The 14,814-nt window shown below is 41.6% G+C and overlaps 1 protein-coding gene across 5 annotated transcripts in view; it reads left to right on the top strand.

Moving 5' to 3' along the window:
• The window catches only part of MTOR (mechanistic target of rapamycin kinase), a 133,187-nt gene that overhangs the window by 38,742 nt on the left and 79,631 nt on the right, over positions 1–14,814 (top strand). For 4 of the 5 annotated variants that reach the window (XR_005056362.2, XM_036999745.2, XM_036999742.2 and 1 more), the window contains exons 21-26: positions 437–604; positions 1,062–1,174; positions 1,474–1,648; positions 2,607–2,699; positions 3,390–3,536; positions 7,438–7,580. Coding sequence is in view for 4 of the 5 variants with exons in the window: in XM_036999745.2 (XP_036855640.1) it covers positions 437–604; positions 1,062–1,174; positions 1,474–1,648; positions 2,607–2,699; positions 3,390–3,536; positions 7,438–7,580 (839 nt within the window). In the remaining variant the exon portion in view is untranslated. The remainder of the gene's footprint in view (positions 1–436; positions 605–1,061; positions 1,175–1,473; positions 1,649–2,606; positions 2,700–3,389; positions 3,537–7,437; positions 7,581–14,814) is intronic. The other variant, XM_036999744.2, reaches the window with a different exon arrangement.

Below are 14,814 nucleotides of genomic sequence, written 5' to 3'. Positions count from 1 at the left end.
GCCCTTTACTAGCTTACAGTCTAGTAGAGGGAGGGTGGCAAACAAAATGAAGTATTACAGGTGCTAGAAAAGAGGAGGGCAAAGGGACCCAAAATGCATAATAGAAGAAGAACAGGAAAGCCTTCATAGGAGAATTGAGGCTTGAGCCAGGTCTAGAAAGACGAACAGGACTTAGCTGAACAGAGAGAGAAGGTTCTAGGCAAAGATCAGCATGAGCAAAGCATCGAGGAGCGAAGCAGCCTGAGGTACCAGGGAAACGCAGTTTAATTTGTTCACCGTGGCTGTGACACGAGTTATACGGAGGGCCAGGGAAGGAGTCCATCTTGGGGCAGACCATGCTCGCTCTTTTTGCTTCTTTTTGGCATCTCAGTTCCCTGGTTCATATTACAGCAGAAAGGCACCTGGCTTTGCTCTTCTATCTCTTCCCTCCTCATAGGAATTCTGGGTCATGAATACCTCAATCCAAAGCACTATCATTCTTCTCATCGAGCAAATTGTGGTAGCTCTTGGGGGTGAATTTAAGCTCTACCTGCCCCAGCTGATCCCACACATGCTACGTGTCTTCATGCATGACAACAGCCCAGGCCGCATCGTCTCCATCAAGGTGAGCACCCCGGGCACCCTCTGGAGAGATTTCCAGTGCCCATTGGCGTCTCTGGCCAATCAGCTTAGAGATGAGCTCTGAGTGACAGAGTGATGCTGGAACCACAGGACCAAATCCCAAGAATATGAATACCTGATGCATGCAGTTTACAGAATTTTATAGTCCTCTCTTGATTATCCTTATGTTCTGTCTTCTTTAATGGATTATTTTTGGTAAACATTTTATACCAGACCAATTTTCTCTGTTACCCGGCACTGATTGCTTAGCAATTGAAATAAGCTCAGAGAAAGTGAAGTAATATATAACCAAAATAAAATGAAGGGAGAAAAATGTTATCAAAAGAATGTAGTTCAAAGCCACTTCACCTGGGCTTTCCAGAGTCCCCCCCCGCCCCAGAATTTTGAAGTGCCCGTGTATGTAAATACTTACTGATACTGACCTTTGCTCCCTTTTGCAGCTGTTGGCTGCCATCCAGCTGTTTGGTGCCAACCTGGACGACTATCTGCATTTGTTGCTGCCCCCTATCGTGAAGTTGTTTGATGCCCCTGAAGTTCCACTGCCATCTCGAAAGTAAGCCCCTGCCTGTGGGTCTAACAGTCATTAAGCTTTTAATGTTTTCTTGAAAATGTCCTTTTCTTAAATTGCCAGGCTGTCTTCCATTTTTTTGTTCCTTTAACTCCCATTATTTTGGTCCAGATATGTTCCAGGTTTTTGGAAATCCTAACTGTCCCCATCCCATTGGAATGTATGTTGGATCCATTTTACCTAAAATACTTCAGAAGCCATTCCTTCCCATTCGGTGTTGATTGTTAAAGTAACCCTCAGCCACTTCTCTTCAGGACCATATGTTAGCAATTACTGTATGTTAGTGGTTGTTGCAGGGCAGCATTAGAGACAGTGGACCGCCTGACAGAGTCCCTGGACTTCACTGACTATGCCTCCCGAATCATCCACCCAATTGTTCGAACGCTGGACCAGAGCCCAGAACTGCGTCCCACAGCCATGGACACGCTGTCTTCACTTGTCTTTCAGCTGGGGAAGAAGGTAAGGCAGGAGACCCAAACAGATGTGCTCTTCTGCCTGCCTTTGAGAAGATGGCTTTGAACTTCTCTATTTGGTAGTTTGTAGGTCTCAGCCACCATCAGAGAACTCAGATTTGCTTGTTTTCCCCTTCGTTTATTCAGCAAATATTTATTGAGCCACCTATGTGGGCTGAGTGCTCTTCTGGGGATCACATAGTAAACACAGTGGTGGCCTTGTTCTCACAGAGCTTACAGTCCAGTGAAGCAAAGCTTATAAATACATTTGTCTCATAAGAGGGATGGGTCAGAATGGGGAGAGATGCTGTTTATTTAGGGTAGACAGGGAAGACCTCTCTGGTAAGTTGAGATTTGAGCAGAGACCTAAATAGAGATCTGAGCCCAAAGAGTTTGACGCAGGCAGAAGCAAATAGCAACTGCGAGGAGTAGCAGGAGAGTAGCTGTGACTTCAGAGGAGAGAGCAGAGGGGAAAGTGCTTGGGGTTAAGAACATAGAGAGATAAGGTGGGCTGGGAGACTGGGTACTGTAAGCCAGTAGTCCTCAAAATGTGACTTCCAGACACGCAGTGTTAGGATCCACATAGCTGGGAACTTCAGAAATTCAGATTCTCAGGCCTTGTGCCAGACCTCGTGAACCAGGAACTCATATGGAGCCCAGCAAGCTTTGGTGTCATAAGCCTTCCATGTGATTCTGATGCCCCTACCCGTTTGCACATCACTGATTCACACTATTGTAAGTACTTTGGTTTGGACTCTGAGCAGAGCTAGAACTTGTAGGATTTTAAGCACAGTAGTACTATGATCTGACTAGCATTTTAACCCCATGGAAGATGACAGGAATTAGAGAGAGAGAGAGAGTGTGTGTGTGTGTGTGTGTGTAAAGTGATCCGTAGTAGGAATCTTCTTCCCTACTTCCCACTCTCCAAGGTAATGGTTTCACGCCTCTCGCCTCTCCTTTTGTAGTACCAAATTTTCATTCCCATGGTGAACAAAGTTCTCGTGCGACACCGAATCAACCATCAGCGCTATGATGTCCTCATTTGCAGAATTGTCAAGGTGAACTGTGCTTCATTTCTGTTTCAAAGTGCCCCGTTTTCTTGCTCAATTGGTGGTCATGTAATCTTAGCTATGGCAGTATATCTAGCTTGTTAGCTCCAAACTAGGGACTGGCAAACTCTCTGTAAAGATAGTAAATTTCTTCAGCTTTGCAGGCTACGTGGTCTCTGATGCAACTACTTGGCTCTGCCCCTACGGCCTGAAAGCAGCCAGATGCAGTGTGAATGAATGATCCTAGCTGCATTCTAGTAAATTTTATTTATGAACACCAAAATAAGATTCTGTGATAATTTTTATGTGTTACAAAATACTCATCTTCTTTTGATTTTTTTTTTTTATCATTTAAAAATGCAAAAAAAGTTCTTAGCTCTTGGGCCATACAAAAATAGGCAGCAGGCTATCATCCCAGCCGTCACTTTTATCACTGCTCACAGTTGTTTCATCTTTGCCAGTTGCATGCTCATACTATTAAGTCAGTGCTTGTCAGTGACCAAGAGTGACCAGCAAAGACTGGTCTACAATGGGGAAGTCAGCTCACCAGTGATGCATTTTGTCCATACATGTAGCTTTTTACTTCTTGTTGAAATCTTGACTCTTCCAGAAAGTATGAACTCAAAGGTTTAAGGATGTTTTCTAAACTGGGAGCGCCTATTGGAGTTACAGCTTTCTTCTGTAAATCTCTGGTTGCAGGGATACACCCTTGCTGATGAAGAAGAGGACCCTTTGATTTACCAGCATCGAATGCTGAGGAGTGGCCAAGGAGATGCACTGGCTAGTGGACCAGTAGAAACAGGACCCATGAAGAAACTGCATGTCAGCACCATCAACCTTCAAAAGGCAGGTCTATGTTTTTCTGGGGCACTTGGAAAGGAGAGTCCTGCTCTTCTTTCTTGTGGAAAACTTTTAGCTTTTGCTACCCTCAGTTTAAAACAACCAAAACCAGCCCAAGCATTTTTGAAAATCTAGGTACCATGAACTTAGGTCATTTTGTCTTTCTCCAGGTGTCTGAATTATAAATTTTTCTTAACAGAGAGAAAGAAGAATAAAGTAAGTATCCTTTTGTGCTCCCTTGGAGCTTTGAAAGTAAAACCCTTTGTTGCAAATAACATTCTCATTTCTTATGTGAATGGAGTAAAACCAGTTAGTCCCCTACTTAGCACTGAGGCTGATGCAGTCTTTTTAAAGCAGTGTTTCTTAAACTTCTGAGATTCACTGGACTTCCCAACTGCTGGAAGCTTGTTAAAATGCCTGTTATGAATCGGGTGGTCTAAGGTCAGGCCTGATATTTTGCATTTCTGGCAAACTCTCAGGTCTGCCAGTGCTGCTGGTCCATGGGCCACACTTCTGAATAACAAGGTTTTAGATCTTTGCAGCTAAGTACTGAATTCTCTATGCTGACTGAAACCTAGGATATATATAACCAGCTTTCCCCCTGTGCCACCAGGCATCCACTTAAAAACAGACAGTTTCAAAGCATCTCTAGTGGATCTGAGCAGAATAATCATAGTTACATCACTGACTTTTAAATAAATATACCAGGTTGCTTATTTTCCACATTTTTCGTTAGTCTTTAGTGCTTCTGGTGACTGTAAGCAGCTCCCAGTTTGGATTTCTACGTGGTGGTGGTGTTTCTTCGTTAGCAGCTGACCCACGCAGCTGTACTTCAAGTGCAGAAGCAGAGAGAGAGAAAGAACTGGAAGACCAGGGTCCCACCTAACTTGTTCTCTTCTTTTGGCCGTGCCCCTGAAGATGTGGACACAGACCTGTGTGTATGTGCATGTGTTCATACACAGCTTTGGAACATGGGTTTATTACCAACTATTGTATCATCTACCAGCACATACAGCTGAAGTGACCACTGCTGAGAAACGTTTGATGATTTAGGACAGATGTGGTGAAAGATCCTCGGGTCAGGAGAGATGCTGCTTTCCCTCTTTGGATTTTGTAACTGCTTGTCTGAGATGTAGGATGAAGAAAAAGGCCATCAGTCACCTGGCATTCCCAGGCGGTTGTTGAGGCCACCCTGCTGACACCTCACACTTAAGGGAGGGGCCAAGCAAGGAGGCCAGATGCACATTTCCACCCAGATGTTTTCATCTTGCCTAGGTTCAGAATGTTCTTCCAAGCAGGCAGCTGTTCACCCTGCTTTAGAGCTTTGTTTTCTCTATTTTAGGAAATTCCCCAGTAGTCTAGTTTGCTTCCAGGAAGTTTTGCTTTCTACTCAGGACTTGAAAAAATCAGCCTAACCTTTGCCAAACAGAAAAAAGAATCTCTAGTTTTTCTCACTTGAGAGATCAAGTTCAAAAACCCTAAGCAAAATCTTCCAGAGCTGACTCTCAGATCCATTTCATGGAAAAGTAAATTGTGCTCCCACATATTCATGTGATGGTAATTATGGATTGGCGTATTTACCAGTTTTAATCAACTTTCAAAGTGACAGTTTGCCACCTCAGTCACTTTTCTATTGGCTATGCTAACAAAAGCCTTAAGGATGCCTTCCAGGATTTTCAGCAGCTTTGCTGTTTTAGGTTAATCTATTTGGGCTTATGTCCTAAATGAATAAGCTGGCATTCCATCAACATGCACCAGTATTACCAGGTGAGACTGTCAGCAGTGATGGGGAGCAAAAGGAAACTGCCTAGTATTTTAAAGTTGCTACAGAAGGCTGAGCATCGAGAGCTGATTATGTTTTAAATTAAAGAGCAGTGGGGAAAGGCTCATGTGGGGGACTTAACCTGCTTGATAGATTGCACAGTTGCCACTGAGATTTTTTGAAGATCTCTTTGCTACTATTTATCAAATGGAAATAACAATAATGAGAACAATAACAACTGTCAACATTTGTTTAGTGTTTTCCATGTGTCTGGCACTGTGAGCACTTTACATATATTGACTCATTTAATCTTCACAGTATCCGGTGACTTAGATGCTGTCATTATTGTCCCATTTTACAGATGTGGATAATTGAGGCACTGAAAGGTTGAGTAATTTGCCCAGTATTGACTAGTAAATTGTGGAACTAAGGATTTGACCTGTGTAGTATGGTTCCAGAGCCCAATCTCTTAACCACTGTGCTGAATTGCCTCCCTTACCCAGGCTCAGCCTTATGTCATTAGAGGGAAAAGACATTAGTAATACTCCCTTGTATATGTTCAACTTTTAAAATGCCATGTACTACAACACAGCTGTCAGAGATCCATTGAGTAAGGAGGCAGCCAGAAACCTACAGTAGGAAAGGATTTGGTGTTCCCATTTCATTCAAGAGAACAAGGTTGAAAAGTCAAGTCTTTGGTGTCTAGTGTCACTTTCCCTTCTAGTTCAGGGGTTTTCATTGTATGATCAGTGGGAATCCCTCAGATGATTTTTCGGTTTGCCTCTTGTAATATCTCTACTTTGGTTTCTGATATAATTGTTTATGTAATATCTCTTGCTGGTAACTTGTCAAAAGCCACAGCAGATTGCAGTTTATCCCAGGAAAGTGATGGGTTGAGTCGGTGGGTCGGGGATGTAGCACATGGGGGTCTCTTTGACTCCCTGGACCACTTCACTTGGGAACTTCTGCTCTATGTTACTCAGTTTTCCTAGTTTAGGAAGGACCAACATGTATCTGTTCTGCTGGAGAATCTTTTAACGATATATTTTTAAAGTTAGGGCTTTTAGTAGTTAGGGCTAGGCCAGTTCAAAGAGATGCCATTTTGATAATAATAGCCACCATTTTCTGCTCATCTCTTTCAACTAGGCCCTTTAGATGCATTATCCCTAGATGAGAAGTACAGAGGCTGAGATGCAACACACAAGTAGTTGCTACAGCTGCTCAGTGGCAGAGCCAGGATTCCAGCCAGGTATTTCTGACTTCAGAGTAATAGGCACTCATACATGCAGCACTGATTTTATGCCAAGCACAGTTATAAATCTGCTACACATAAATTAATCCTTAAAACACCTTATCAGGTGGGAACTAGTGTCTTCATTTTACAAATAAGGAAACTGAGGCACAGAGAAATTAAGTAACTTGCCCGAGGTCAGACAGCCTGTAAGTTAGATAAGTGCACTCAGTCCTTTGTGCTCCAAAGCATGGCTGTTGGCCGCTATACCATATTGCCTGCCTCCAGAGCCTGAGTCTTTCCTTCCACCTCCTATAACTGTCCTTGGTACTAACTCTTGATGCCTGGAGAGTGCAGAGATTTGAGGACAGTTGGAGGGGATAAATTAGAAAGTAAAAAAAACTGTTCAACTTCTTTTGTCTCATTCCACCCTAGTGCCATGTGCTTTGGGCCCACTGCTCACCTGATTGTAACATGATTCATGATGGTGTGAACCTGGGCATTTTCCCTCTCCCTGTGTGACTCTTTGCTCTAAGATGAGCCAGTGTCCTAATGCAGCATGCCTAGGGCCTGTCACACATGGCTGTAGGCCATTAGGCTTTATTGAATGCACTCTGATTGTGACAGTTCCCATCCATTCTGGGTTTGTAGAGCTCCCAGCTTTGCTGATAGAACCCAGCACAAATGAGTTGTGAAAAAGGCTTCTATATTGTGCTGTATTCCAGAGGTTTCTGCTTTTGTTTTATGGTTTTTAATTAAATATTACTCTTTAGTATTTGTGCTCTGAAGGAATTTTAGTATGAGAGGTATAATTTTATAAATGTGGGATGTAGAATAATCATTAAATAGATGAGGGCTCTTTATAATTGGCCCTTGAAGCTGATCTTTTTCCATTGTTGTCTGTGTGATTATAGGCCTGGGGAGCTGCCAGAAGGGTCTCCAAAGACGATTGGCTGGAATGGCTGAGGCGGCTGAGTCTGGAGCTGCTGAAGGACTCCTCTTCGCCCTCCCTGCGCTCCTGCTGGGCCCTGGCTCAGGCCTACAACCCAATGGCCAGGTATGGGGTGTGAGGCTCCCTTCTTCCCAGCTGCGTTTTGGGTTCAAGAGAACCACACACAGAAGATGATGTATAAGAGTGTGTTTTATTAGCAATAATAGTAAAAGGGCTAGTATTTTTAATTTTGCTAACTAGTGAAGGGAAAAAAAAAAAGAAAGGCAAATTAAACAAGCTCATATTCCAAGGAAAGCATCCAGCTTAACCTTTCTAGTAGACCTTTCCTTAGTAGATTTAGGTCCAAAATTTTAATTACAAAGTCATCTATAACTCTGAAAACAACTATGTAATAGTTTGACATAGCTTGTTTCCAATATCGATATTCCAATTATTGCTGTATTACAAATACTCTAAAATTTACTGGTCTAAAACAACAACTTATTTTGCCCATGAATCTGCAGTTTGGGCAGGACCTGTGGGGACAACTTGTCCCTTCTCTACACCATGTCAGCGGGTGTGTTTGCCAGGGGCTAGAGGATCCACTGTCAGGATGGCTTATTCACATGCCTGGCAGGTTGGGACTGACTGTCGATCGGAAATTTAGCCCTGGCTGAGGAGCCGTGGTTCCTCTCCACGTGGGTCACTCCATGGGTTGCTCTTTACAGAATAGTGGCTGGGTTCAAGAGTGAGTGTCCCCAAGGGAAGAAGGTGGAAGTACACAGTATTTGTATGACTTAGCCTTGGAAGTCACATAGTGTCACTTCTGCCACACTCTTATCTAAGGCAGTCACAAAGTCATGTTCAAGAGGAGGACACATGGATGCCATCTTTTGATAGAGGGGTAGCAAGAATCTGAAAGAGCGTATGGGACAAGAGCTGCTATTGCAGCCTCTTTACAAAATAGGATTTTACATAAAAAATACTGTTTTAAATAATAAATCTTACCCAGCCATTAAAAACTTGGTTTATAAAACATTTTAATGCCTATGAAAGATTTACAGTGTAATGTAAGTGAATAAAATGGAATACAAAATGGTATAAATGTGTGATTTCAACTATTAAAAATCTAAAAGATTAGAAAGTAACACATTGGAGATTAAAGATGGCAGCGTGAGAGGTGAGAGAGAGGCTTCCTCCTAAAACCGCATATAATACAAAAATATAATTAATACAACTAATCCTGAAAGAGCAACAGGAAGGAGGGCTGGGCCAGACTGCATACACCTGGAGAAAAGAATAAACCTCACGGAACAGGGTAACGTACCAAAGCCATGGACTGACAGGACTCAAGCCCTTCCCCCACCCCAGCTCATCGGTGTGAGGAAGAGAAATGGAGCAAGGACGGAGTAGACGTCTGGGACTGCTGAACACCTAGCTCTGGAGATCTACTCTGGGAGCACAAACCTACATTTCATGGTGCTCCTGTGATTAGTGGGGTTGGAAAGCTAAGACAGGCAGAATACCTGGAGAGACTGAGATTCAAGCCACTTGTGGAAAGCAGGGATCCATATCTGGCTGCTCTGGGACAAAAGAAAGGCAGGCGGTCTGAGTGACTTCTTAATAGGGAGAGGGCTGCTAAAGGGGCAAGAATTGCACAGAGCTTACTGCTCAGGAGAAAGGACAGGTAGACAAAATTTTCCAGGTGCATTCTGCCCAGCAGGTTGGAAACTTAAATGATCTTCAGGCATTCCAGCCTCCTGGCTGGCTACGTAGCTCCAAGGTCTCCATCAGTGATACGCAGCCGGCTGCGCCTTCCTCCCAGCCAGCCCCACCTCGCTCGCAAACCAGCAAACTCAACCCTGGGGTTAGGCCAGCCAGAGGGAAGCCCCGCCTACAGCAGCTACAAATGCAAAGCATAGAGGCTTATACCTCTGTGCTCGGCCTACTGGTTCTGGCAGTGCAGAAAGACATCGCAGACAGGAAGCAGGACACACCTTTTTCCTCCCTGCAGGCACAAACACTACTCCCCTGCGACCCTCAACATTGCTCTAGGGCTGAGCAGCTCCAGAGAGTAGAGCTTCTGGGCACTAGAGGGCACCGCATACAAAAATAAAACATCAAAGGAAACTGGTTCAAATGAAAATGCCATGAACACCAGAAAAAGGGCCAAGTGAAACTGAACCAATCAATCTTCCTGAAAGATATTTCAAAATAAAAATTATAAACATGCTCATGGAGGTACCTAAAAATATTCAAGAACTCAGAGACGAATTCAGAACTGAGATTCAATCATTAAGGAATTCAGTATCTGAGATGAGATATACAATGGAGGGGTTTAAAAGCAGATTGGACGTAGTAGAGGAGACAATAAATGGAATAGAAATTAGAGAAAAGGAATACAAAGAAGCTGAGGCACAGAGAGAAAAATGTATCTCTAGGAATGAAAGAATATTGAGAACTGTGTGACCAAACCAAATGGAACAATATTCGCATTATAGGAGTACCAAAAGAAGAACAGAGAGGAAAAGGGATAGAAGGTGTCTTTGAGGAGGTAATTGCTGAAAACTTCCTCAAACAGGGGGAGGAAATAGTCTCTCAGACCATAGAAGCCCACAGAACTCCCAACACAAGGGACCCAAGGAGGACAACACCAACACATATAATAATTAAAATGGCAAAGATCAAAGACAAGGACAGAGTATTAAAGGCAGCCAGAGAGAGAAAAAAGGTCACCTACAAAAGAAAACCCATCAGGCTATCATCAGACTTCTCAACAGAAACCTTACAGGCCAGAAGAGAATGGCATGATATATATAATACAATGAAATAGAAGGACCTTGAACCAAGAATACTGTATCCAGCACGACTATCATTTAAATATGAAGGAGGGATTAAACAATTCCCATGCAAGCAAAAATTGAGGGTATCTGCCTCCCACAAACCACCTCTACAGGGTATGTTAGAGGGACTGCTCTAGATGGAAGCACTCCTAAGGCTAAACAGATGTCACCAGAGAAAATAAAATCACAGCAAAAAAAGCAGACCAACCAAATACTAACTAAAAGCAAAAAATAAAATCAAATACTCACAAAAGCAGCCAAAGGAAACACAAAAGAGTACAGAATAAAACACCTAACATATAAAGAATGGAGAAGGAGGAATAAGAAGAGAGACAAATAAAGAATCATCAGACTGTGTTTATAATAGCTCAGTAAGAGAGTTAAATTAGACAGTTAGATAGTAAAAAAGCTACCCTTGAACCTTTGGTAACCACAAATCTAAAGCCTGCAGTGGCAGTAAGTACATATCTTTCAGTAATCACCCTGAATGTAAATGGACTGAATGCACCAATCAAAAGACACAGAGTAATAGAATGGATAAAAAAGCAAGACCCATCTATATGCTGCTTAAAAGGGACTCACCTCAAAACCAAAGACATACACAGACTAAAAGTCAAGGAATGGAAAAAGATATTTCATGCAAACAATAGGGAGAAAAAAGCAGGTGTTGCAGTACTTGTATCAGACAAAATAGACTTCAAAACAAAAAAAGTAACAAGAGATAAAGAAGGACCGTTACATAATGATAAAGGGGTCAGTCCAACAAGAGGATATAGCTATTATAAATATATATGCACCCAATACAGGAGCATCAACATATGTGAAACAAATACCAACAGGATTAAAGGAAGAAATAGAATGCAATGCATTCATTCTAGGAGACTTCAACACACCACTCATTCCAAAGGACAGATCCACCAGACAGAAAATAAGTAAGGACACAGAGGCACTGAACAACACACTAGAACAGATGGACTTAACAGACATCTACAGAACTCTACACTCAAAAGCAGCAGGATACACATTCTTCTCAAGTGCACATGGAACATTTTCCAGAATAGACCATATACTAGGCCACAAAAAGAGCCTCAGTAAATTCCAAAAGATTGAAATCCTACCAACCAGCTTCTCAGACCACAAAGGTCTAAAACTAGAAATAAATTGTACAAAGAAAACAAAAAGGCTCACAAACACATGGAGGCTTAACAACATGCTCCTAAATAATCAATGGATCAATGACCAACTTAAAACAGAGATTAAGCAATATATGGAGACAAATAACAACAGCACAAAGCCCCAACTTCTGTGGGACGCAGCGAAGGCAGTTCTAAGAGGAAAGTATATAGCAATCCAGGCATATTTAAAGAAGGAAGAACTATCTCAAATGAATAGTCTAAAGTCACAATTATCGAAACTGAACTAAGAAGAACAAATGAGGCCCAAAGTCAGCAGAAGGAGGGACATAATAAAGATCAGAGAAGAAATAAATAAAATTGAGAAGAATAAAACAATAGAAAAAAATCAATGAAACCAAGAGCTGGTTCTTTGAGAAAATAAACAAAAGAGATAAGCCCCTAGCCAGACTTATTAAGAGAAAAAGAGAATCAACACACATTAACAGAATCAGAAATGAGAAAGGAAAAATAATGACAGACCCCACAGAAATACAAAAAAATTATTAGAGAATACTATGAAAATCTATATGCTAATGAGCTGGAAAACCTAGAAGAAATGGACAACTTCCTAGAAAAATACAACCTTCCAAGACTGACCAAGGAAAAAACAGAAAATCTAAACAGACCAATTACCAGTAACAAAATTAAATTGGTAATCAAAAACTACCCAAGAACAAAACCCCTGAGCCAGATGCATTCACCACTGAATTTTATCAGACACATAGAGAAGACATAATACCCATTCTCCTTAACATTTTCCAAAAAATGGAAGAGGAGGGAATACTTCCAAACTCATTCTATGAAGCCAACATCACTCTAATACCAAAACCATGCAAAGACCCCACCAAAAAAGAAAACTACAGACCAATATCCCTGATAAATGTAGATGCAAAAATACTCAACAAAATATTAGCAAACCGAATTCAAAAACACATCAAAAGGATCATACACCATGACCAAGTGAGATTCATCCCAGGGATGCAAGGATAGTACAACATTTGAAAATCCATCAACGTCATCCACCACATCAATAAAAAGAAGGACATAAACCACATGATCATCTCCACAGATGCTGAAAAAGCATTCGACAAAATTCAACATCCATTCATGGTAAAAACTCTCAGCAAAATGGGTATAGAGGGCAAGTATCTCAACATAATAAAGGCCATATATGACAAACCCACAGCCAACATCATACTTAACAGCAAGAAGCTGAAAGCTTTTCCTCTAAGATCAGGAACATAGTACTGGGGGTCCTAGCCATGACAATCAGACAAAACAACGAAATACAAGGCATCCAGACTGGTAAAGAAGAAGTCAAACTGTCACTATTTGCAGATGACATGATATTGTACAGAAAAATCCCTAAAGACTCCATTCCAAAACTACTAGAACTAATATCGGAATTCAGCAAAGTTGCAGGATACAAAATTAATACACAGAAATCTGTTGCTTTCTTATACACTAACGATGAACCAGCAGAAAGAGAAATCAGGAAAACAATTCCATTCACAATTGCATCAAAAAGAATAAAATCCCTAGGAATAAACCTAACCAAGGAAGTGAAAGACCTATACCCTGAAAACTACAGGACCCTCATGAGAGAAATAAAAGAAGATACCAATAAATGGAAACACCCTGTGCTCATGGATAGGGAGAATTAATATTGTCAAAATGTCCATCCCACCTAAAGCAATCTACAGATTCAATGAAATGCCATCAAAATACCAACAGCATTCTTCAACGAACTGGAACAAATAGTTTTAAAATTCATATGGAAACACCTAAGACCCTGAATAGCCAATGCAATCCTGAGAAGGAAGAATAAAGCAGGGGGCATCTCGCTTCCCAACTTCAAGCTCTACTACAAAGCCACAGTAATCAAGACAATTTGGTTCTGGCACAAGAACAGACCCACAGACCAGTGGAACAGAGTAGAGAGTCCAGATATTAACCCTCACATATATGGTCAATTAATATACGATAAAGGAGCCGTAGACATACAGTGGGGAAATGCCAGCTTCTTCAGCAGCTGGTGTTGGCAAAACTGGACAGCTGCATGTAAGAGAATGAAACTGGATCACTATCTAACCCCATACACAAGAGTAAACTTGAAATGGATCAAAGACCTGAATGTAAGTCATGAAACCATAAAACTCTTAGAAAAAAACATAGGCAAAAATCTCTTGGACATAAACATGAGTGACTTCTTCATGAACATATCTTCCCAGGCAAGGGAAACAAAAGCAAAAATGAACAAATGGGACTACATCAAACTGAAAAGCTTCTGTACTGCAAAGGACACCATCAACAGAACAAAAAGGTATCCTACAGTATGGGAGCATATATTCATAAATGACAGATCTGATAAAGGGTTGACATCCAAGATATATAAAGAGCTCATGCACTTCAACAAACAAAAAGCAAACAATCCAATTAAAAAATGGTCAGAGGAGCTGAAAAGACAGTTCTCCAAAGAAGAAATTCAGATGGCCAACAGACACATGAAAAGATGCTCCACATTGCTAGTCATCAGAGAAATGCAAATTAAAACCACAATGAGATATCACCTCACACCAGTAAGGATCACCACCATCCAAAAGACAAACAACAACAAATAATGGCGAGGTTGTGGAGAAAGGGAAACTACACTGCTGGTGGGAATGTAAATTAGTTCAACCATTGTGGAAAGCAGTATGGAGGTTCCTTAAAAAACTCAAAATAGAAATACCATTTGACCCAGGAATTCCACTCCTAGGAATTTACCCTAAGAATGCAGCAGCCCAGCTTGAAAAATACAAATTCACCCCTATGTTTATCGCAGCACTATTCACAATAGCCAAGAAATGGAAGCAACCTAAGTGTCCATCAGTAGATGAATGGATAAAGAAGATGTGGTACATATACACAATGGAATATTATTCACCCATAAGAGGAAAACAAATCCTACCATTTGCAACAACATGGATGGAGCTAAAGGGTATTATGCTCAGTGAAATAAGCCAAGGGAGAAAGACAAGTACCAAATGATTTCACTCATCTGTGGAGTATAAGAACAAAGGAAAAACTGAAGGAGCAAAACACCAGAAGACTCAGAGAACCCAAGAATGGACTAACAGTTACCAAAGGAAAAGGGACTGGGGAGGACAGGTGGAAGGGAGGATAAGGGGGTAGGGAAAGAAAGGGGGCATTATGGTTAGCATGTATAATATGGGGGGCACGGGGAGGCCTGTACAACACAGAGAAGACAGTTGTGATTTTACAACATCTTGCTATGCTGATGGACAATGACTGCAATGGGGAATGTGGGAGGAACTTGGTGATGGGGGGAGTCTAGTAAAC

Source organism: Manis javanica, chromosome 4 (assembly GCF_040802235.1).
Source record: "Manis javanica isolate MJ-LG chromosome 4, MJ_LKY, whole genome shotgun sequence".
In the NCBI taxonomy this organism is placed as follows: Eukaryota; Metazoa; Chordata; class Mammalia; order Pholidota; family Manidae; genus Manis; species Manis javanica.
The sequence above is the reverse complement of the archived record's forward strand: the minus strand, read 5'-3'. Positions and strand labels throughout refer to the sequence as shown.